Consider the following 23,464-nt stretch of genomic DNA (forward strand, 5'->3'; position numbering starts at 1 on the left):
GAGTATCTATTTTGCCTTTATATCTTCAGACCTGCTGGGCTTCTGCTGCTGACATTTGCTAATATGAGAGTACAAAGATTCCTTAAGCAATGTTTGCAATCCACCAGCAACTTAAAATTAAGAGTGGGTGTCTTAGTTACACAGGTCATAAATCTGATATGGTTTGCAGGGTCAGATAAAAGAGGGGCCCAGGGCAAGAAAACGTGAAACAAAATAATGTAGATTTTAAAGAGACATTTTGGTATACTGGAAACAAGCTTTAGCATCATCTGAATTGCAATTCTACAATTCTCGTGGCTGCTCTGCCACCTCCAGCATCTTAAGCTAACAAAGTGGCTGAGTGGCCCTGAGTTGAACACTTTGTGCTTCATTTTCCTCATCTGCAAAAGGGTAGTGATGATGAATAACCTGTCCGCATCCTGACCACATAAGAACAAACATGTACAAAAATGCTTCAAAAAAAGATGCAAATTTGGACTATTTATCAGGTACCTAGTATCGCAAGACATTGTGTTACACATTCCTATGAAACTGTTTAAGAGAGAGGTACTTGAGATGCAGTCACAAGGAAGAATCTGATCAAGGAGTCATCTCGTCTCTTTCTAAATTGCAAGGCACTTAACTGATCTGTGCCCCAGGTTCCTCATTTTACAGATGTGAATTAAAATATCTATGTCTAAGGAATGTGAGAAATAAATGATACAATTAAAGTGTAAAACAGTTTACAAATATAAGATAAGATCTTCAAGTATGGAATGCACAACTCTAAGAGCTTTTAGAGCCATTATCATAATTATTACTGACACATTCATTGTGGTCAAACCTCACTCCAACACTGCCTATTTGGCTGACTTTACAGTTAAGTCCTGTTTTAGCTTAGACTAAATAACTTGTCAGCCAAAATATATTTTAAAACTCATTACAATGTGTACGCAGAAAAAGCATCTCATTCTCAAATAATTATTCCAGCTACCAATTACCTTCTTAGTCATGATTTTAAAATATTAGTCACAAAAGTTTAAGTGATATTTTATAGATACATGACATTCATATAGCACCCTTCTAAATTTTTTTAACCAACATTAACTAGTTGGTACCCATACATCATTTGGAGGTAAAACCATTTTCTGATAAACCACTTGTTTATCATAAAAACCTAAATATTATTAGGAAACTGCATGAAAAGATTTCGATTGTTATTTATTGTATTCATACATGACAAAGTACTTCTCTTTCAATCCTTTCATTCTGAAAGTCAAGATACTATGAAGCATGGGCAGGAAAGTACAGGCAATCATGGGTTATTCCACTAAGAAGGAGCACATGAAAGATTTCTAGGGAAATTGGATATTGATGAGGTTTACTCAGTATATTGACTTGTATATCCTCCTTTGGTAGCCTAATTCTGTAGTAAACTCTCAAGACAGCACTCTGAAGGCATCCTCATCCTTGAAGTCCAGGCCTTTAGGTGACAGCTAGATAATCCAGTAATATAACCCTAGCCAGTTGGTTAATATGCATACAAGAAGTTTATCCATCATGTTGCTTAAAAATGCTTTTCCCAGAGGACAATACCTTAACCCAAAGTACATAACATACTTAGGAAGTTTAGACACTTTGCAGGCTATTTTTTGCCAGAATTGTGTCCCTAAAATCTACATTTAGATCCAAAAAGTTGAACAAGAGTAAAACCACTGGTAAAAAGAACAGGCTGTCATGGTGCTTTCTGGACAATACATCATGTCCATAAAATTTAAAAATAGAAGATAATTATACTCCTTCCAGGACAGAGGCCAAATACTTAATGGACCTGGATGCTTAACCCAACTGGAATCAAAGTCCCCAAACCATTGTGCATAAGACCATGTTGGATCACTCACTATGACACACAATCAACATTATGCCAGCTCTTCTTATTCCCATTCATCATTAAGGGAGTCATGATCTAAAACATAAATGGACTCTTCTTTTCAAACACCTTCAATAGTTTAGAGACGTGCTTCCTAAACATTTCCTTTAAAGTGCACCGAAAGGTAAAGAAACATAAAACCTTAAGAGGTCTGGGGGAATAGCCTGATACCGTTCCCTAAAACGAGACAAATATTCTTGAAATCTCAGGTTGTAAATCAATTATTCACAGGAATTTTGGATTCTGTTAGTTAACAACCTCTACATGTTGAAGTGCTCCTGGGGTCATAGTAGAATCTCTGCTCTTCTTAACCTATACTTATTCCCCAGATGATTTCATTCAGTCCCTTGGCTTTACACACCTATATAATGATGACTTCCAAATGTGTATCTTCAGTCTGGGGATCTCCCCTGAACTCTAAACTTCCTACTCAACATGTCCACTTGGATACTAATAAGCAACTCAAATTTATCATAAAGTATGAATCATGGGCTAAAAAGGGCAATTTCAGCAGACCTGGAACTGACTTGAGCTGTTATGCTAAAGTACCTGCACAGCACTGTCCCCTGGCGAAGGCATGAAACATACTGATTAACAGTGTTGTTTTTAACCATGACTGGTGGAGTTTCAGGGAAGTTAACGCCAGCATGCCAGGCCTATTTATTATTAGTGAGACTGATGGTTTGCAACCAGACCAGACGAGCCTTCGGAGGGCTCTGCCATTCTTCAGAGCTCTACCATTGGAGCTGGTTTCATGGCAAACATATGCCTATGTGACCAGCAAGATAAAAGAATCTCCAGCCAGGATCCCATTTTGGGCTCTCTAGTTCTGAGGTGTTCCAACATAATTTGATGTTCTTTATCCAGGAGAGAAGTACGTCCTGGTATGGCCATGCAGTGGAAGGATAATTGACGCACCTGGCCTCTCCAGACCCCAGCCTTTGTTTGTGACACATATGCCCACTTGAAGGCTGTTGCTTTATTGTATCATTTTCCTAAAATAAACTGTAGATTTTCAAGGGCTGTTATATTGGGTCCTGTGAATCTTCTTTAAAAATTGAATGCTGTCCCTCTGACCCTATTAATACAATGTCCAAAACTAAACCCCTGACATTATCCTCCAGACCAGCTTCTTCTGTAGTCCTCCCCATCTCAGAAATGGTAGCTCTATTCTTCAAATTTCCTTAGGACATAAACCTTGGTGTTCCCCTTATCTGTCCTCCTTGCACTGCATACCTTGTCCAGCAGCAAATCTCACTGGCTTTCCTTCCAAAATATATCCAGAATCTGATCATATCTCACAATTCCCACTGCCACCACTCTTGTTCAATCCACCTTTGTCTCCCACTGGGATTATTACAACAGCCTCCTAACTGCTCCCCCTCTTTCTGCCCATGGCCTCCTGAAGTCTGTTCTTAACACAGTAGCCACAGTGAGCCTACTGGCACATAAGCCAGATCTTGACACTCATCTGATCCTTACTATAACTTAGGAGGCCCTGCATGAACTGGTCCCCATCACCTGCCTGACATCATTCCCTACCACTCCGGTCAGCAGCCTTGATCTTCTCCATACCAGGCACACTACCACTTCATGGAGGGGCTCTGTACTTGCCGATCCCTCTGCCTAAATGTTCTTCCTTAGATAGACACTTGGCTAGTTCACTCACTCCCTTTCCTTGAAAGTCACCTTAACTGTGAAGCTTTCCTAGTGGTCTTATTTTAAGTTAATCATCCCCATCACCTGACATTTCCTTTCCCCCTTCACTGCTTTATTTTTTCCCCTTAGACATATTGCTAACATACTGTCTTCCCCCAGTAGAATGTAAGCTCACTGAGAGCAAGAATTTTTATCTGTTTTATTCTCTTCTATATCTCAGGGCTTAGGACAGTGGCACTTATTATTAAAAATATTTTGGAATGAATGATTATAGAATTAATATAAAATTATGCTTTTAAGAGAAAACAAAATCTAGTATCATTGGCATTCTAGTTTGTTGAGCTTCTTTTTCATGTACTTAATTGCCATTTGTGTATTTCTAAGTATCCATTCAAACCCTTTGCCTGTGTTTTGTTTATTTGTTTGTTTGTAATGGGGCTACCTGTCTTCTTATTTGGAGGGTTTGAGAGTTCTTCATATATTCTGGAAAAAAAAGTCATGTGCTTATTTCTTTATCCTGTAGCTCCCAGTGTCCCCTGGTACACCACCGCCAACTGCCCTCAAGGTCACGCCTGCTCCAAGTGGAGGAGAGCAGGCTTGGATAAAGCCCACCTCTGTGGTGTGGAACAACAGACCACAGTCCACTTTGTTAGACTTGCTCATGCCCCTGCCCCTCACATCCAGACAACTCCAGTTGTTGGAACACACCGTGCCCTTTCTGCCTGAACCCAGCAAAGGCATTTTTGTCTTGATATCTCTGCCCACTCCTCAGTCTTGTCTTGAGAGGCAAAACAGCATTTAGGGCCAGCACACATGCTGTGACTCTGTAATAGGAGAAGCAGTTGCTCTCACACTTCCTAATACTCTACTCCCCATCCCTCCCCTCATATCACCCCATCTCCCACCCTGTGACACAACCACAGCAAGGATTCAGGTTACTATAGTCCATCCAGAAAAGTCATTGATGATCTGGGGCCTGGGGCCATGTTAAATCAACTGCACCTGCCGCTGGGCCTTGCAGGCTGACTACCCACTTGGCTCTGCCTTCCCCACTGTTCATAAAAGGAATCCAGAATTCCTTCTCTACCAAGACTAGGACTGGATTCCCGACCACTCCAGCTATTGTCCCCCTTCAGCACAGAAAGAAGTTGAGCTCTGGAACAGCAGAAGCTCCTAGGTATAATGCCAGACCACGATGCTGAAGAACAGAATTCTCATCCTAATAATGCCATTTGAGGTATATCACTGGGACTCTCTGAGTCTCAGTTTCCTAACCTTTACTGCTGTGATATTACTACCTAATACACCTACTCATGGGGTTATAAAGGATGATCAAATGGGAAAATAAATGTGGAGAAAACACTGGGGAATTTTTGAGAATCATGTGAATGAAATAATTCTAATAAATGATTACTGGCTCATTTGCCTTTTTCCCTATTTACACACTAGTCTTTTCATCAAAAGATATTATATTCAAGAAGAAAAAAAAAATAATTTATTAAAACCATAGGGTTCTGAAGGTGAGTGACATGACATTAAGCAGTAGGCAACTTCACATTGGAAACTACTGAACAAGCACAAAAAAGATTTTTAAGAAGCAAAAATACTCCAACCAGCAGTAAATATTAATAAAGCTAAAATGGGTAGCCCATGCAGACCAGAAAATAAAATAGGTCATACTTGAGTTCTGTTTTGTCTCCATTCCAAAAACAGTGTAGCAAAAATGATCAGTATTCATCTCCCAACTACCCCACCTGCCACGACCTTGAAGTTATTTTCAGAGTTCTGATCAAATCTGGGTAACACTGAACAGTGAGTCCATTTTCAAATTTACACAAGGTTTCCTCCAGCATTGCCTTGAAATTTCAGTCATTTTTTTTCCTGCCCAAGCCAACCACCTCACTCCAGAGGCTAGGCCTCAACTACCTGAAAATCAGAGGCTACAGCCCAATAAACGGAGGGAAAATAAAAACATCAACAGAGACCTAACACTTTTGAGCATCTAAACACTTGGATGATTGTTCTTTCCTCATTCCAGACAGATCACTTAAGGCTTACAGGGGAAAACAGCAAAGTACTCATCAAGAGTTTGAAACATATCCTGTCTGATGCCAAAGTTTGTGCTTTTACACGACTCCATGCTGCCTCTACCAAGACAGCCAAGAGATCTTTTGCTAAAACCCATGGGAAATGGAGATTTTTCAAAGATTTTTAGTACCTCTTAGCATTATGCAGCACGGAGTATGAAAGTAATCTTAAATAGGAATGCAGAATGAGGTGGTTAGGACAATAACAGTAGTTGACAGGTTTATCATTGAAAATGTCACCATCATCTAAATATGATCAAGAATTCAGAACTTAAGCATGTGAAGATTCTTCAAAATTTAACTTAAGCTAATGAGAAGCAGAATTGTCTAAAAGGAGTAGAATACTAGCTGTGATAGCATTCAATAAAAGCTGTTGAATAATAATTTATTCTGTTTTCTATATATAGTGAGACCTATGAATGGCTGAGGTAGCATTTGGGAATCCAGGGCAAGAGGAAATAAGAGAATAAACTCTTAGAAGAAAACCAACAATTTCTTCCCTCAGCCTGCTTTTCTAACTCATTCAAATGATGTAAAACCAAATATAAAATAAAGAAAATCATGCCCAGATGTTGCCTTACAGATAATTTTCAGTCCACTTTGACTTAAGCCAGATAAGAAGGATAGGCTCTATAGGAGAATGAAAATATGTACACAATTCAAATGGTTTCACAAACCAGTCAGCTCTTTCCTTGTAAGAAAATTTTAGGGCTTTCTTCTTGACTACATTCTTGGTTTGGTCTATGAATTGTTCTATGCAAAAGAAATCCACAACAAAAACATAGCCAACTCTGAGGAGCCTAACTGAATCTTTTACATCATTTGGGGGTTAACTTTTAAAACAAAATGTTTTTCCATAAAGGTACTATTCTGCTATTATAGAGTAAATTAAAACTAAATTAGTTTTTATTCAAAAACTCAATTTTTCTGCGTAGTAGCAAATTGCTTTTAGTTGGGATTTAGACAAGCAATAATTAATTACTTCTTCCCTAAATACCTATAAAATGTAGTTATCTGAGTTATACTTTGGTGAGACAAAAGAAGTGAGCTATGACTGGTTGACCATGAGGGGTACCCATTACATGAGGGTCACACCACAAGCTCAACTTTTCTACTTTACGATGACCACTACACAGATTAAAGTACTTTCTTGCTTCTTGATCTCCTCCCATTTGCTCAGCAATCTTTACTCAGTGGGCAATGATCATCTAACTAAAAGGGTCTCCAGCAATGGAACCCCTTTCCGTGGGTGCCACCGGCAGTTGTAAAACAGGGCAAAAAGGAAAAGAAAGCAGAGAGACAACTGGAAAGAAATACAGAAGACAGGAGCAGAAGATGAGAAGGAACAGGGGGAGGGAAAAGTAAAAGAGGAGAAGAAAAGATGGCAGAAGTGAGAAAACAGGGAAGAAAAGCCAAAAGGAGACAAACTGAAAAAAGACCTGTAAACTAAGGGAGACATGGAATTCTCCTACTCCTACTCTTTCTTTCTCCTTCAAGAAAATGGAGTAACAACTACTCTCGGGCCATTACCTGGATGAGTTCATCCAACTCGGTTGAATTCACACAGGAGTGTTGGGACACAAATGTTTGCTTCTGGATCACAATGGTTGTCCTCTGTGAACTCTCGTGAGGCTGCTCCAACGCTTTGAACACAGTGGCTCCGATGATCAGATAGAGGACGACCACCAGGAAAATCGTGGAGACCGTCTTCCATTTCATAACATTAATGGTTGTATCACTCTCCACCCGGGAAGCAAGCACTGTGGGTTTCGTGGAAAACGAGAGCCTCGGTTTGGAGTTCTGAGCGGCAGATTTAGGATCCAGCAAGTCAGGTGCCGCCACTGACAACAACAGAGAATGAGGGTTAGGTTGGAGGAGACTTGAGGACTATTGGTTGGGCTTCTTCTTTAAGGGGTCAGCAGAGATTGACTGAACTCTTACTTTCTCTCCTGGTGGAACCTCAGGGAATCACATCCAAGACCAGATTTATGGGTTCAAGGCAAGGGGGGCAGGGACTTCACTCTCCATTGCTATTGGAGTTCCAGATGGGAGAGGAAAAACAGGAGGCGGACCAAGAAACTTAAAACAATAAAAGAGTAATTGGGGTCTTCTAAATTAATTTCTAAAAATTGGTCATTTTTTATATCTGTCCACCATGCTAGTCACCAAATACATACTGAACTTTCAAGACTTGATGGTACTAAACATAATACATGTATAATGAAGAACGCTCACAGCTTACTCCGACTCTCAAGAACTGTACCCTCTACACTACAAACAATCGATGTAAAGGACATTTTCTATTTTTGCTTAGACGTTTATCATAATGAAGGAATCGTATTACAGGTGAATTATTGTGATCCAAACATTGTTGCTCAAAGGAAATCATTAACAATTTTCTGGTAAACATGATGGTAAATAGATCACTCAATAGCCCAATACTTTTTTTTTAACCTATCCTCCAAAGTGGGCTCATGATTAAGCATTCTCTATATTTCATTATTCAATTTCTGACACTTTAAAAAAATAAGCTACTGCTATCCATTGTGGCACAATCCTAGGTACAACCAAGAAAAGACAAATTCCTTCCATTTCAACAATGAACATTATCAAGAAAAACATTAAAATGTTGGCTCACACCTTAGACCCTCCATGCTCTGTATCAAGCTAATTGCTCCATTAGAGTGGATTTATGTGTTCTCTTACAAATTCCCATATACTCTGAGGTGACTCAATCCATTTATTATTAATCTCATCTGTTCAAAAATATCATTAATGGAATTCTTTTTAGAAAATACAAGAAATACTTGATTTCCACTTCCTAAGGGGAAACCATCTACTACAGAACATTTGATTAGAATGGCAATGTTGAACTAAAAGGGTTAATCGAATGGCCAAAACATAGGCAGCTTAAAAAATAAAAACAAACAAAAAACAACAACAAAAAAACACCAATTCAACCAGAACAATGCACTTAAAGCCCATAGTTTGTATAAATCATAAGTAAAATTACTGTAGCATATATGATATAGGTTTTATAAAATGATAACCTAATTTGAAAGGCAGTTTTAGGTAAGTATGTAAGAAATTCCCATGGAATTACACACAAATACTCCACAGGGACCTGAAATTACTTGACAAGAAGAGAATAGTGTCATTTTTTATCATGGCTACCTACTCTGCCCTCTACTACCCCTGTGAGCTAAATGTAAGATCACCATTGTTTGAATTCATAAAATAAATCTTCAGTTGCAAAAAAGTTACTTGAAGCACTAGACCTAAGTAATATTGTAAAATGATGGCAGATGACAGAGAGCTCCTCTGCCAGCAAAACTTGAATGGTTCTTACTTTAAAGAGGTGAAGTCAGAGCTGTGATGAGGTTACTGTACCCATGGCTCAAAGAGGAGATTCCACATACATAGAGCTCATCACAGAAATTTCCTATAGTTCAACCTACTATATACAGGTGTGTACACATGTCCTTCCTGATATATTGACCTGCTCTGAATAAAACTGCAATGTAGTAGACACATTTAAAATGCAGTGTTGATAAAGGCAACTTTACTCAAAAGTAGCACTGTGTAGGTGCTTAATGTTAGGTTTTTAAATTCAATAATTTTTAATAGAAGTGCTGGTAATATCTAAAATTACCATCATCTAGAACCAGCCTGCAAACTGTTTAGTGATTCTGAGTGAAAAATAAAAGTCATAATCCAAAATTAAACCATTTTTGAAATAAAAGAAGCAGCAAATCACACAGAAAGCTTCAAATTAACACTCTAAGGAAAGCTTTCCCAGTCTCTCCTCTTCAGGTTTCTGTGTTCTCCTATTTCTGATTTTTCACATTAATGGTTTCTAGAATAGAACTGGAAAACCTCAAGACTGTTTATCTAAATCCCAACCCCAAACTAAGCATAACATTAAATGCTTTGGGGGGAAAGGGACAGGTATTAATAATGATTATATATATGTGTGTGTATATATATATACACATAAATTATTAAGGTAATACATTTCTTGATGGAGCTTAATTCTTTTAAGATGCTGCTTCCTTTTCTAATTAGCAGAAATACATGTAATGAACGTTTGACTGGCAGAATGGGCAGAAGCTCTGATGAAATACCAACATAAAAACAACAGCCTTTCCTCTATTATGAGGAACCTCTGTGTTTCCATCTCCACCTCGTTTGATGGATGATCAGGGAGAGAGGCTCCTTAGAATAATTAGTTGAAGATTCGCTCTTTCCACACTCTCAGCACCATTCCTACCCCCCCCCCACCTTCACCCCTATCAGATCACAGTCCTCTCTCAATCTTGGTCTCTCATCCTCACCCAGGTATGTCTCCTTTGCTCCCGGCTGCGACTGGAGACCGGATACCAGGAGAAACGAGCTTTTTTCAGCACCACTGCCTGTCCCATCACACAACGGGCAACAAGTGTGACCGGGGTCACCATGCGTCCTGCCTGTCGGCTACTCCCAAAAGCTGGCCCTCCTCTTCGGTCGGAACCCCACCACCACCACCACCAAGGTGTTCCAAGCACGTACCCAAGGCAGATGCAAAATCCCAGGCACAGGAGAGAGAAGGGGAGAAGCAGCCAGGAGAGGATCCGGGGATGGGTTTGCCTCAAAACCAAGATTATGCCCCAACACCTTGAATGGGAAACGAAGGTGGAAAACGTCCACTTGCTGAGAGCGGGGCATTTGCAGCCCTCCCGGGACAGGCCGGGGCTGGAGAACGCCGCCGGGCGGGAGGCGAAGGGGAAGTGGAATGGGGAGGGGGTACCCGGGGGTCTCACCTCCTGCTCTATAGCCGGGTCTCTCCCGCGAGGCGCTGGGAAGCATGAGGCATGCAGCATTCAAAATGTTTTTTGAAAAAGACGTACTTGAAGCTTTTTTTTTTTTTACAAACACGCCATTGTACTCACTTCTTATTCAGAGAGTGGCTGCGCGCTCCGAGCTGCACGGGCAGGCATTTTCCCCGGCTTTGTTTTACAAGGTGGGAAGAGCGGGGATGGACGCGGGAGGGGGGTGGAAGCGTGAGAAGAAACGAAATCGCGGGAAGGAGGGGACACCGGCGTGCTGGGCAGAAGGCGAGGCCGAGGCCAAGTTGGGCTCGGGCGCCGCCGCCTCCGCGCGCGCCTGCGGCCGGGCCCGGGTCACCCGAAGAGCGCGGGCGCCCGGGGTCCCGCGCCCGCCCGCAGCCGCCGCCGCCGCCGCCGCCGCGCGCTCGGCGGGTGGCTCAGAGCTCGCCCGACCCCGGCACGCTGCGGCGCGGGGGCGGTCGGTGCAGCCGGAGCGGCCGTGCTCCCCGGCGTCTTTGTGCGCGAGCCTCGCTCAGCCCCTCTTCGCATGTCTTTGTGTGTCTCCCCTCGCAGAGCCCTCGGTGTCTTGCGGGGGGAGGGGGGGGGTATGTGGCACAGTCACGGTGCCCGGGCGCCCTCCTGCCCCCAGCTCGGCCACCCTCCGCTGCTCTCCCTTCCTGGCTTGCTCCTCTCGCCCGCTCCTTTCCCCTCTTTCGGAACTCCCTCCCCCTCGCCGCCTCCTCCTGGCTCTATCTCACCGCCGGGGCTCGTCTCTCTGCACCCCCTCCTGGCTCACCCTTCGCCTGCGTCCCCCCTGCCTGGTGCTCCCTTCCAAAGTTCCCTTCGCAGCTCGCCTCCCCCCGGGGGCACAGCCCCTTGGGCACGCCTGCTACTTCTCTTTCAGCCCCTTCCACTCTCCTCCTCCCACCCCAAATCCTCATCCTCACTATCAAGCATACATTTCACACAAGGCTCCGTCCCATCCCCTTCCCGGTGGAGGCGCGAGGAGTGGATCCGGGAGTCCTCCCCTCCCTCGTGGCCGCCGAGGATTTTACAGGCAAGTGTCCCCATAGGTTCTTTGACACCCTGGAGAGGTAATGAGTACTCGGGCTTCTTTCAGGCTACTCTAAGGAAGGTTATCAAGCCACTAGCAACCCCCGCCCCTCCTCCCTGGGTGCCTGACCTGGAGGGGGAGCTCTGATCAGCCGAAGTCTCCGACCAAGAGAAAAAAAAAAAAAAAATGGGGAATGCACCGGGAGTTAGGACGAAACATCCAGGGATGCCGAAGGACTGAAAGAAAAAGCCAGTTAGGTTCTCAGGACAAGTCCCGTTTACTGGGAACAGAGATTGCGCAGAGTTTTTAGTGGGCGCAGCGGGGTGAAAGACCTCGGACCTTAGCCTGAATTCTGCCCACCTCCCACCCCTCGCATCAAGATCCCAGCTTGGCAGGTACCGAAGACCGCGGTGCGGGGCCAGCTGAACTAGTGTCTACCCGGGTGCGGGAGCCGAACTCGCCCGGCAGGCAGAGGAAGAAATAGCGTAGATTGGAGGCGACCCTTGTTACAGGCAAGACCTCTCACAGCACACATACGATGTGGCGGAACTTCAATCCGTTTTCGCAGAGTAAACTTGCTCTTCCTTTCCACTTTTGCAGCAGGAATCTCCTACTGACCTCCACGCTCCCACCCCCACTGTTGTTTGAGACTTTATCTTCCATAACTGCCGGTGGCCAGATTGGAGAATTTTTCCCAGTTACGAGGAGTACTTCCCAGTGAAACCTATAGACGTGAGAACCTAAGGAGGTAAGGTAAAATAGTAAGCCTCATCACTGTAAAAGGAATATTGTATACCTTCTGCAAGACTGTGACGCTTAATGATAAAGATGACAATTTATCTTTCAAATTCCAGAATAGATTTGGCATCTCTTTCCTCTATTAAAAATATCTTCCTAATATCTGTCCTGCTGGAATTTAAACTTATTTTTCTTGACTTCTGCTTGCAATTAATAGAGGAACAATGTTCTTCCTAAGTGTGAATCTGAACTTCTCATTCTCTGACTTAAAACACTTCCAAACTCTCTGGGGTGCATTTAATGGGTTTATTATCTCATCCCTCTTTTTCATTCCAGGCCTTTGTGGGTGCTGTCAGCTTGCCTCACACATCTTCCCCAATTTCCCTCAACTTTACCTGACTGAGGCATTATCCTTAAAATCTCCCCACTGTCTGGAAGCTTTCCTTGAATCCTAGGTGGTCAGATGTCTTACCATTTGCTTCCCAGGGATCCTTGTTCTTCTGTCTTTGCACTTGTCCCATTATGCAGTTTCTTTAAACTAGACTTAGGCTCAGAGAAGGCATAACCTACCATCTCTCAGTTTACAAATCCCCAGCAACCAGTTGAATGACTGGTACTAAATGTGTGCTCAGTAAACATCTGAATGAAAGAATGGTTGCTGGTAAATAGCTGATATTATCATTCATCTGGCCTCCTTACTGGTAGTTGGAACCAGGGTATCCTATCTATGTAGGGACTGAGATTGTCTCCTTCAGAATACTATCTGTATCTCAGGGTTTTTGTTTTTGTTTTTGTTTTTGTTTTTCCTTCTTTCTATTTAACGATCCCAAATGCTTCAAATATTCTTTTTTACTTTCCCCATATTTTTCAACAACTTGATGATGCTTTTTGTTCCCACTAGGTCTTCTGCAAAAGTAATTGCACCTTGCTCTAGTGCTGATCCTTGTTGAAATACCTGGCTAGTGCTCACTAAAAGTAGGGGATTAACTCACAGTCCCCACAGGCCTGCTTAATTCCTCCCTTTTCCAGCAACACTATGCCTCAGACTCCTGAGATTTAAAGGCTCACCATGATCCCCACAGGGTGATGGCCATTTTACCCACTTTTCCCCATCAATTAATATATAGCAGTTGTGTTGGATTGGAGCTGTTAATGTACCCCACAAAAGGCCATGTCCTTTTAATCCATTCTTGGGGGGCAGACCTATTGTGGGTGGGACTTTTTGGTTAGGCTATTTCAATTGAGATGTGACCCAGCCCATTCAAGGTGCATCTTAATCCTTTACTGGAGTCCTTTGTGAAGAGGATATAAGATGGGAAAAGCCCAGAAAGCTTAGAGAGAAGCGCCCAGAGACATTTGGAGACAGCCATTGAAACCAGAACCAGGAGAGAAGGACTAGCAGATGTCGCCATGCACCTTCTCATGTAGCAGGGGAACCCCGGATGCCAGCAGCCTTTCCTCAGAGAAGTTGTCTTCCTCTTGATGCCCTAATTTGGACATTTTCATGGCTTTAGAACTGCAAATTTGTACCCTAATAAAATCTCATTGAAAAAGCCAACCCATTTTGGGTATTTTGCATTCTGGCAGCTTGAGCAAAGTGAATCAGAGTTATCCTCCAATTTCATTTTTGCATTGTTCCCATGTTAGGTATCACATATGTGCAGGGTGTTTGGAGGACTAAATGTACCTAACAGAAAAGTTGAAATGAGAAATATATTCCCAACTGTAACATTAACAGGAATTGTTCCAACAAACTGAAGGGTCTGCCTCACTATTAAATGAAGTAACTGAGAAACTAACTCTTGTTCTACTTTCCACTACCACCACACAGAGCCCCCTCCTTAGCTACTCCTATCCCTGTAAGAGCCTTCTTGTGCCAAACACATACTTATCACATTTGATGTAAGACTATAAAAAGGAAGTGGACTAATTTGTATATCATTGCAACTAGAGAAACAAGGAAATGGGATGGTTTATTCTGTTTAATTTTATGTCCACATTATTTAATACATACAAATTCCATCAAAAGTGTGCTAGAATGGCTAAGTTGAGTCTATTTTCTTCATGCTGTATGCCTACTCAACACCCCTTCACTTTTTTTAATGGAGAGGAAAACTGAAATATACAATAAAAAGATGTAACTCCCCCAAATTCTGTACTACCCAAATTACATACTTTCAGAGCTGTTGTTCTGGTCCAACTAGCAGCATCAAATATACAGGACTTCACTTTTATGTCTACTTTGCTTTTCTACCTTAGCCTTCTCAAAATTCCATAGTTAAAAAAAAAAAAAATGAGCAAGCCACTGTCTTTTCCCATAATTCCCATCAGGCCTGGAATTTTGGAATCAAAGAGATTTCTGTAGATATTCTAACTGGGCCACGTCTAAATCATGAGTTTGAGGAAATCACTTTATCTCACTGACCATCAGTTTCCCCATCTATAAAATAGGGCTAATACACCTAACTCACAAGAGATTGTTGTAGGAATTAAAGTGAGACAACATATATGTGCTTGTGCCAGTTTGAATGGATTATGTCCCCACAAATGCCATTATCTTTGATGTAATCTTGTGTGGGCAGATGGATCAGTGTTAATTAGATTGTAATTCTTTGCACCCCACCCAACTGTGGGTGATGACTCTGATTGGATAATTTCCATGGAGGTGTTGGCCTGCCACTCAGGGTGGGTCTGAATTAAATTACTGGAGCACTATATAAGATCAGACAGAGGAGCAAGCTTATACAGCCAAGAGGGACACTTTGAAGAAAGCACAGGAGCTGCCATTGAAAGCAGACACGTGCTCCAGAGAAGCTAAGAAAGAACAAACAACCCAAGAGCAACTAAGAGTGACATTTTTGAGGAACTGCAGCCTAGAGAGGAATGTCCTGGGAGAAAGCCATTTTGAAACCATAACTTTGGAGGAGATGCCAGCCACGTGCCTTCCTGGCTAACAGAGGTTTTCTGGACACCATTGGCCATCCTCCGGTGAAAGTACCCGATTGTTGATGCATTACCTTGGACACTTTATAGCCTTAAGACTGTTACTGTGTAACCAAATAAACCCCCTTTTATAAAAGCCAATCCATTTCTGGTGCTTTGCATTCCGGCAGCATTGGCAAACTAGAACAGCGCTCAACATTGTAGGTCCTCAAAATAATTTATTCTATCATGTGCTTACTTTCCCCTCACCCTATGAACTGGGGGCGAGGGGGGTTCCTGACTGAACAAGACCACTAACAAAATCCTACTCTATAATGAAATTTTCCACCTCCTGGGCAGTACAATTGCAAAAGTAAAAGATGAAGAAGAATAAATCACATTCAGCAAATACTTATTGTGTGTCTACTATATAACAAATATGAGATCTGTATATGTAACAAATTCAGTGCCTTTATAAGGCTTATGGACTAGAGAGGGGAGGAATAAAACAAATGTAAAATTAAAATTCTGGCAGGTGCCATGAAGAAAAGGTACTGTCAGAGAGTATTTAATGCTGGCGGATTAAATAAGGCCTTTCTTTTAAAAATGGCATTAATGTTGAGACCTGAAGATGAGCAGGGGTGGAGAGGGAGAAGCAAAATGCAAGGGAAGAACTTCCTAAGCAGAGGGGAGATTATATAAAAAGACTGAGACAGGAAGAAGAATTTGGGGAGCTCAGAGAGAGAAGTCATCGATAAAGCTGGAGAGATAGAGACCAGGTCATGCAGCACCTGAATTTTGATTAATGGGACTTCTTTGATGAATTTCAGCAGAGAATTAACCTCATCAGATGACTTTAAAAAAAAAAAAAATCACTCTGGTTCCTACATGGAGAACAGGCAGAAGAGAAACAAAAAGGTAAGCATATCAAGAATTCAGTTTAGAGGTAGCTTGGATGGGAGTGCGAGAGAGGAGATAAGAGATGGCAATAGACAGGACTCTATGACCCACTGGACGTAAAAGTTGGTAGGCGGGGGGTAGCAAGGGAGAGAGTGGACACTGTTTTAGAAGTTTTAGTTGACTAAAAACTCAAGAGGGAGGCAATAGTATGGTGAAATGCCTGCCTGATGTGTTCTTTCTGAGGGTACTTAGCTTCTCCTACAGCAACTGTTGCATTTCCTGTGTGAGGCATCCCTGGTCAGGGTGGTGTGTCCTGGGTCTCAGCCCATACAGTAGTGATTCCTCAGCCTCATGACTAGATTGGGCACGGACCACTGAAGCCAGAAGCTGAAAGCAATGAAACCCAGGAGAGAAGGACCATGCTGGTCATGTGCCTTCCCATGTGACAGAGGTGTCCCAGATGCCAGTGGCCTTTCTTCAGAGAAGGTGTTATCCTGTTGATGCCTTAATTTGGATATTTTTATGCCCTTAGAACTGTGAATTTGTAAGTTAATAAATCCCTATTGTAAAAACCAACCCATATCTGGTATATTGCATTATGACTGCTTTAGCAAACCAAAATATAAACCAATATATGTATTATAGGAGAAGAAAGAGACAAGGGAGCAGAAGAAATTCTCAAATAAACAATGATAGAACTTCCAAAACTTAGCAAAAGACATAAATGTGCACATCCAAGAAGCTCAGAAAACAACAAACAGGTTAAACATGAAAAAAAATATACCCTGCATTTTTTGATTATACTATCAAATACAAGGACAAGGAGAGAGTTCAGAAAGTGGCAAGAGAAAAGCAACATGTAACATACAAGGGAGTCCCAATAAGATTGAGTCCCAATTTATCATCAGAAACCATGGAGGCTGGAAGGCAGTGGTTTGAAATGCTTAAAGTGCTAAAGAAAAACAACCGTCAGCCAAGAATTTTATATCTGGCAAGACACTCTTTGAAAAATGAGGGAGAGATTAAGATATTATCAGATAAACAAAAGCTAAGGGGGTTCATCACCACTCAACATACCCTACAAGCAATGCTAAAGGGAATTCTTCTGGCTGAAATGAAAGGACATTAGACAGTGGTTCAAAGCAGCGTAAAGAAATAAAGACCTGTGGTAAAGGTAACCACCTGGGTAATTATAAATACCAGTATTATTGTTTTGTATTGTTTAGTTTGTAACTCCACTTCTTACTTCCAACAGATGCTAAAATGAAAAAGCATAAAAAGTTATGATAAATATAGGATTTTGGACATACAATGTAGAAAGACATAAGTCGTAACAAGTACAAAAAATGGTGGTGGCACTGTGGGCTACAGGAAAAGTATATGTGCATGAAATTGAGGTAAGTTAGCATCAAACCAAATATAATTGTTATATAGTCAGGATGTTAAATTTTTAACCCTATGGTAGCCATAAAGAAAATGGATAAAAATATATATCCAGTTAGAAATGAAAAGGCACTCAATATAGTACACACAAGAAAGCAAGTAATATAAAAGTAGGCTTTAACGGAAGTTAGGAACAGAAAAGGTACAAGCTTAAAAAGCTAAATAGCAAAATGGCAGAAGAAAGAATTGGTGTCAGTGGTGACTTTAAATGTAAATGGATTAAACTCTCTAGTCCAAAGGGCAGAGATTGGCAGAATGGATTAATAAACCATAACCCAAATATATGCTGTCTCCAAGAGACTCACCTTAAAGTCAAAGATACAAGTAGGTTGATGGCGAAAGGATGGAAAAAAATATATCATGCAAGTAGTAACCAAAAGAGAGCCGGGGTGCTTATACTAATATCAGATAAAGTAAATTTTAAGTCAAAAACAGTTACAAGGGACAAAGAAAAATATATATGCAACTAACAACACATCCCCAAAATTTGTGAAGTATATACTAACAAATTCGAAGGGAGAAATTGGTGATTATACATTAACAGTCAGAGACTTTAACACATCACTCTCAATAATGGATAGAACATCTAGTCAGAAGATAAATAAGGAAGTACAGGACTCGAATGATACACCAAACCAACTATACCTAACAGACATACACAGAACACTGCACCAACAAAAAAATAATACACATTCTTCTCGAGGGCACATGGATCATTTTCCATGGTAGACCATATATGAGGTCAAAAAGCAATCCCGATAAATTCAAAAATATTGAAATCACACAATGTATATTCTCTGACCACAATGAAATGAAGCTAGAAATCAATAACAGAAGGAGAAAGGGAAAATTCACAAATAGTAGAAATTAAACAACATACTCTTAATACTCTTAAACAACAAATGGGTTAAAGAGAAATGAGAGGCTAAATTAGGAAATTTCTTGAGGCAAATGAACATGAAAATATAACATACCAAAGCTTATGTGATACAGCAAAGGCAGTGCTGAGAGGTAAGATTATAACCCTAAATGCTTACATTAAAAAAGAAGAAAGACTTCAAATCAGAGAAATGACCTCAAAACTGGAAGAACTTGAAAAAGAATAACAAACTAAACCCAAAACAAGCAGAAAAAGGGAAATAACAAAAGATTAGAGCTGAGGTAAATGAACCAGAAAACAAAAAACAATAAAGAGAATCAAAAAAGAACAAAAGTTGGTTCTTTGAAAACATCAACAAAATCAACAAACCTTTAGGTAGAATAACAAAGAAAAAGGAGAGGATTCAGATAACGAAAATCGTAAATGAAAAAGGGGGCATTACTACTGACCCTGCTGAAATAAAAAGAACTATAAGTGGATATTATGAACAACTGTGTGCCAATAATTTAGATAGACTAGATGAAACGGACAAATTATTAGAAACACACAAACTACCTACATTGACTCAAGAAGAAATAGAAAATCTCAACAAACCAATTACTAGTAATCAAAAACCTCCCAAAAAAGAAAGCTCAAGATCCTGATGGCTTCACAGGGTATTTCTACCAAATATTCCAAGGAGACTAAACTCCAATGCTGCACAAACTCTTCCAAAAAAAAAATTGAAGAGGAGGGAACATCCCCTAACTCATTCTATGAGGCCAACATCACTCTCATAGAGAGCCAGATAAAGATTCCACAAGAAAATAAAACTATGGACCAGTATCTCTTAGGAATATACATGCAAAAACTCTGAACAAAATACTAGCAACTGAATCCAACAGCATATTAAAAGAATTATATAACATTATCAAGTGGAATTTACTTTGGCATGCAAGGTTATGAACCAAGAAAGTCAATTAAATATGTAATATATCACATTAATAGAACGAAGGGGAAAAAGCCACATGATCATCTCCATCAATGCAGAAAAGGGATTTGACAAAATACAGTACCTTTTTTTTTAATATAAAAACACTTGGAACATTAGGAATAGAAGGAAACTTTCTCAACATGATAAAAGACATATATTAAAAGCCCACAGTTAACATCCTGCTTCATGGTGAAAGACCGGAAGATTTCCCTCCAAGATTAGGAACAGGACAAGAACTCCCTCTGTCACCACTGTCATTCAACATTGTACTGGATGATCTTGCCATAGCAATTAGGCAATAAAAATAAGTAAAAAACATCCAAATTGTGCAGGGAAAAGTAAAACTTTCCTTGTTTGCAGATGATATGATCCTATATACAGAAAATCCTGGAAAATCCACCCAAAGCTCCTAGAACTAATAAATCAGCAAAGTGGCAGGGCACATGATCAATACCCAAAATTCAGTAGTGTTTCTATACACAAGCAATGAACAACCAGTAGAAGAAATCAAGAAAAAAGTCCATTCACAGTAACAACTTAAAGAATCAAATATCTAGGAACAAATTTAATCAAGGATGTTAAGGACTTTTACGCAGAAATCTACTAAAAGGACTGAAACAAGACATAAATAAGTGGAAGAATAGTCTCCACTTCAGGAAGATGTCAATAATATCCAAACCAATTTATAGATTGAATGCAACCACAATCAAAATTCCAACAACCTTCTTTGCAGAAATGGAAAAGCCAGTCATCAAATTTATATGGAGGGTAATGGGCCCTGAATAGCTAAAGCCATCTTGAAAAGAAGAATGAAGTTGGAGGACTCACACTACCCTATTTTAAAACTTAATACAAAGACATAGTAATCAAAACAGCATGATACTGGTACAAGGACAGACATATAGACCCATAGAATAGAATTGAGAGCTCAGAAATCAACTCTCATGTTTATGGACTACTGATTTTTGACAAGATGGCAAAGACCACTCAATTGAGAAAGAATAGTCTTTTCAACAAATGGTGGTGGTAAGAATACTGGATCTCCATTTGCAAAACAAAAACAAAAAAGGAGGAACCCTACTTCACACCATATACAAAAATCAACTCAAAATGAATCAAAGACCTAAATATAAGAGCTAGAACTATTAAACTCCTAGAAGAAAATGTGGGGAAGCACCTTCAGGACCTTGTTCTTAGGCAATAGTTTCTTAGACTTTATACTCAAAGCACAAGTGAAAAAAGAAAAAATAGATAAATGAGACCTCATCAAAATAAAAAATGTTTGTTCCTCTGAGGACTTTATGATAAAAGTAAAAAGACAACCTATACAATGTGAGAAAATATTTGGAAACTGCATATCCAATAAAGAATGAATATCCAGTGTATAAGAGGAAATCCTTCAACTTAACAATAAAAAGACGAACAACCAATTTAAAAATGGGCAAAAGACTTGAATAGACATCTCTCCAAAGATATACAAGTGGCCAGAAAGCACATGAAACGCCATTCAACATTATTAGCCATCAGGGAAATGCAAATCAAAACACAATGAGATACTACTTCACACTCATTAAAATGGCTACTATTAAAAAAAATCAAAAAAGAACAAGTGTTAGAGAGGATGTGGGGAAATAGGAACACTCATTCGCTGCTGGTGGCAATATAAAATGGTACAGCCACTGTGGAAGATAGTTTGGCAGTTTCTCAGAAAGCTAAGTATAGAACTACCATATGACCTGGCAATCCCACTAGTAGGTATATACCCAAAATAATTGAAAGCAGGAGCTTGAACAGATATTTGCACACCAGTGTTCATAGCAGCATTATTTACAATTGCCAAAAGATGGAACAGACCCAAGTGTCCATCAACCAATGAATGGATAAATAAAATGTGGTATATATACACACAATGGAATATTATTCAGCCATAAAAAGGAATGAATTCATGATACATGTGACAACATGAAGAACCTTGAAGATATCATATTGAGTGAAATAAGCCAGACACAAAAGAATGAACATTGAATGATCTCATTGATTTGAAATAATTAGAATAAGCAAACTCATAGAGTCAGGAGCTAGAATATAGGTTAACAGGGGATGGTGGGCTGGGAAAAGGGAATGGGAAGTTAAGGCTTAAAACAAACAGGTTTCCTATTTGGAATGATGAAAATGTTTTGGTAATGGATGGTGGTGATGGTAACACAACATTGTGAATGCAATTAACAGCACTGAAATATATATCTTAATGTGATTAAAGGGGAAATGTTAGATTGTGTATATGTAACAGAATAAATTTTTTTTAAATCCATGGAACTATAGTACACAAAGAGTGAACTCCATGTTAAACCAAGGACTTTAATTAATAGTGCAATCATAAAAATGTGCTATCATCAGTTGTAACAAATGTTCCACAGCAGTCCAAAATGTTGGTGGTGGGGTGGTATATGGGAATCCTGTATTTTATGCATGATTGCTCTGTAAACCCACAAATTCTCTTATAAGGAAAAAAAAAAAAGACAAAAAAAAAAAAAAAACCCTAAGGATAACTTGGGTTAAGACTGTATTGCTCATTACAATGCTATAGTACTTTTCTATTCATATATAGCCATGTCCTAAGCCTTGCTCCCACCTAGCTCTCTTAATATTCCACCCTACCCCCTTGGGACAACTTCCCCCAAAAGATTAGCACCCCACAGAGACCAGCATTCTTTCAGGTTGGACAGTACTTCAAAGACCCCATAGTCCCCCACCAAGTAATGGTTGTTAAATATGTTAAATATCTGTAGTGCCTTAGGCTACATTGAGAGAGTTCTAAAATGTCAGTGTTCATAGAACCACAGCTGGTTAAAACACAACTGAAGAGTCGCTGAAGGCGGGAGGAGAGAGAATCAGGGAGATGAACTGGTTTAAAATACTTGAATAGTAATAGACTTACTGGGAAAAATATTAAAACTTATACTGAATAGAAGGGAACTCACAGCAACTGTGAAGTCATAGGAAAGTAGATTTCTGCTTAATGCAAAAGCCCTTTCTACCAATTAGACTTCTTTTAAAATAGAGGGGCCCCTTTAAGAGGTAATAAACTGGAAATGTTCAAACTGATTGATGAGTTGTTAGAAAAAATAATTAACATTTATTGTGTGGTTATTATGTGCCAAGAACTGTCTGGGCACATTACATGTATTAATTAATTTAATCCCCCTCAAAAAGCTAGATACTATTTTTAGTCCCATTTTAAGATATGTAATTGGAGCAACCAAAAGGCAAAGTATCTTGCCCATGGACATATTTCTACTTGGAGTTGGTGCAAGGTCTTAAACTAAGCAGTCTGTTCCAGAGTCCACATGCTTAATCACTCTGCTCTGATACCTCACAGTCACGGATGCAGTTTCTGCAATGGTGAGAAGTTGGGTATTATTATGGTTTCTCGGGTTCTCTACCAACAGGGTTGGCAAATCACAGCAGGCACCGGCACATACAATATCCACCCTCACTCTCAAAGGGACTGAATTCAAAAACTCCTTCCACTTGCAACACCACCTAACTGCTTTATGCAATTTATGGTTCAATAAATATATTTATTCATTTGTTCAAATAGGATTTATTAGCACCTATTGTATACCAGGAAGGCATTATTTTCTAGCATTTGGGATATGTAGTAGCAAAGAAGATACACCAAAGCCTTCTCATCATGAAGTTAACATGCTAAAGAATGAGTCACGCTTAGGAAACGATGCTCATATCTACTCAGTGAAACATCTTTGGATTACTGAGAGGTTTTCAGTTTAAAGTACCTTACCCTAAAAAATGAAAAAAAAAATGCTATTTTGCCAAAAAACTTTGCAAAACTCATCAAAATCAACAGGCTTAGTTAATAAAATAAAAGCCATCCTAACATATATACCCAAAAGATTTGAAAGTAGCGACTTGAACAGATAGATATTTGCACACCATGTTCAGAGCAGCAGTATTCACATTTGCCAAAAGACAGAAACAACCCAGCTATACATCAGCCAATGAAGGGATTAATAAAATGTGGTATACACAGAATGTGATATATTAATCATTTTTATAATGGTAGTTCTTAGTCC

At 40.1% G+C, this 23,464-nt stretch overlaps 1 protein-coding gene across 6 annotated transcripts in view; it reads right to left on the reverse strand.

Moving 5' to 3' along the window:
- Positions 1-23,464, reverse strand: part of KCNK2 (potassium two pore domain channel subfamily K member 2) — a 188,763-nt gene that overhangs the window by 105,198 nt on the left and 60,101 nt on the right. For 2 of the 6 annotated variants that reach the window (XM_037823821.1, XM_037823863.1), the window contains exons 1-2: positions 10,455-10,590; positions 7,186-7,496 (exon numbers count right to left, since the gene is read on the reverse strand). In XM_037823821.1, the coding sequence (XP_037679749.1) occupies positions 7,186-7,496; positions 10,455-10,500 (357 nt within the window). In that variant the 5' untranslated portion in view covers positions 10,501-10,590. Of the gene's footprint in view, positions 1-7,185; positions 7,497-10,203; positions 10,380-10,454; positions 10,829-23,464 lie in introns of those variants that run through there. The other 4 variants (XM_037823856.1, XM_037823838.1, XM_037823848.1 and 1 more) reach the window with 4 other exon arrangements.

The sequence above is a fragment of the Choloepus didactylus genome, chromosome 2 (assembly GCF_015220235.1).
Source record: "Choloepus didactylus isolate mChoDid1 chromosome 2, mChoDid1.pri, whole genome shotgun sequence".
Lineage (NCBI taxonomy): Eukaryota > Metazoa > Chordata > Mammalia > Pilosa > Megalonychidae > Choloepus > Choloepus didactylus.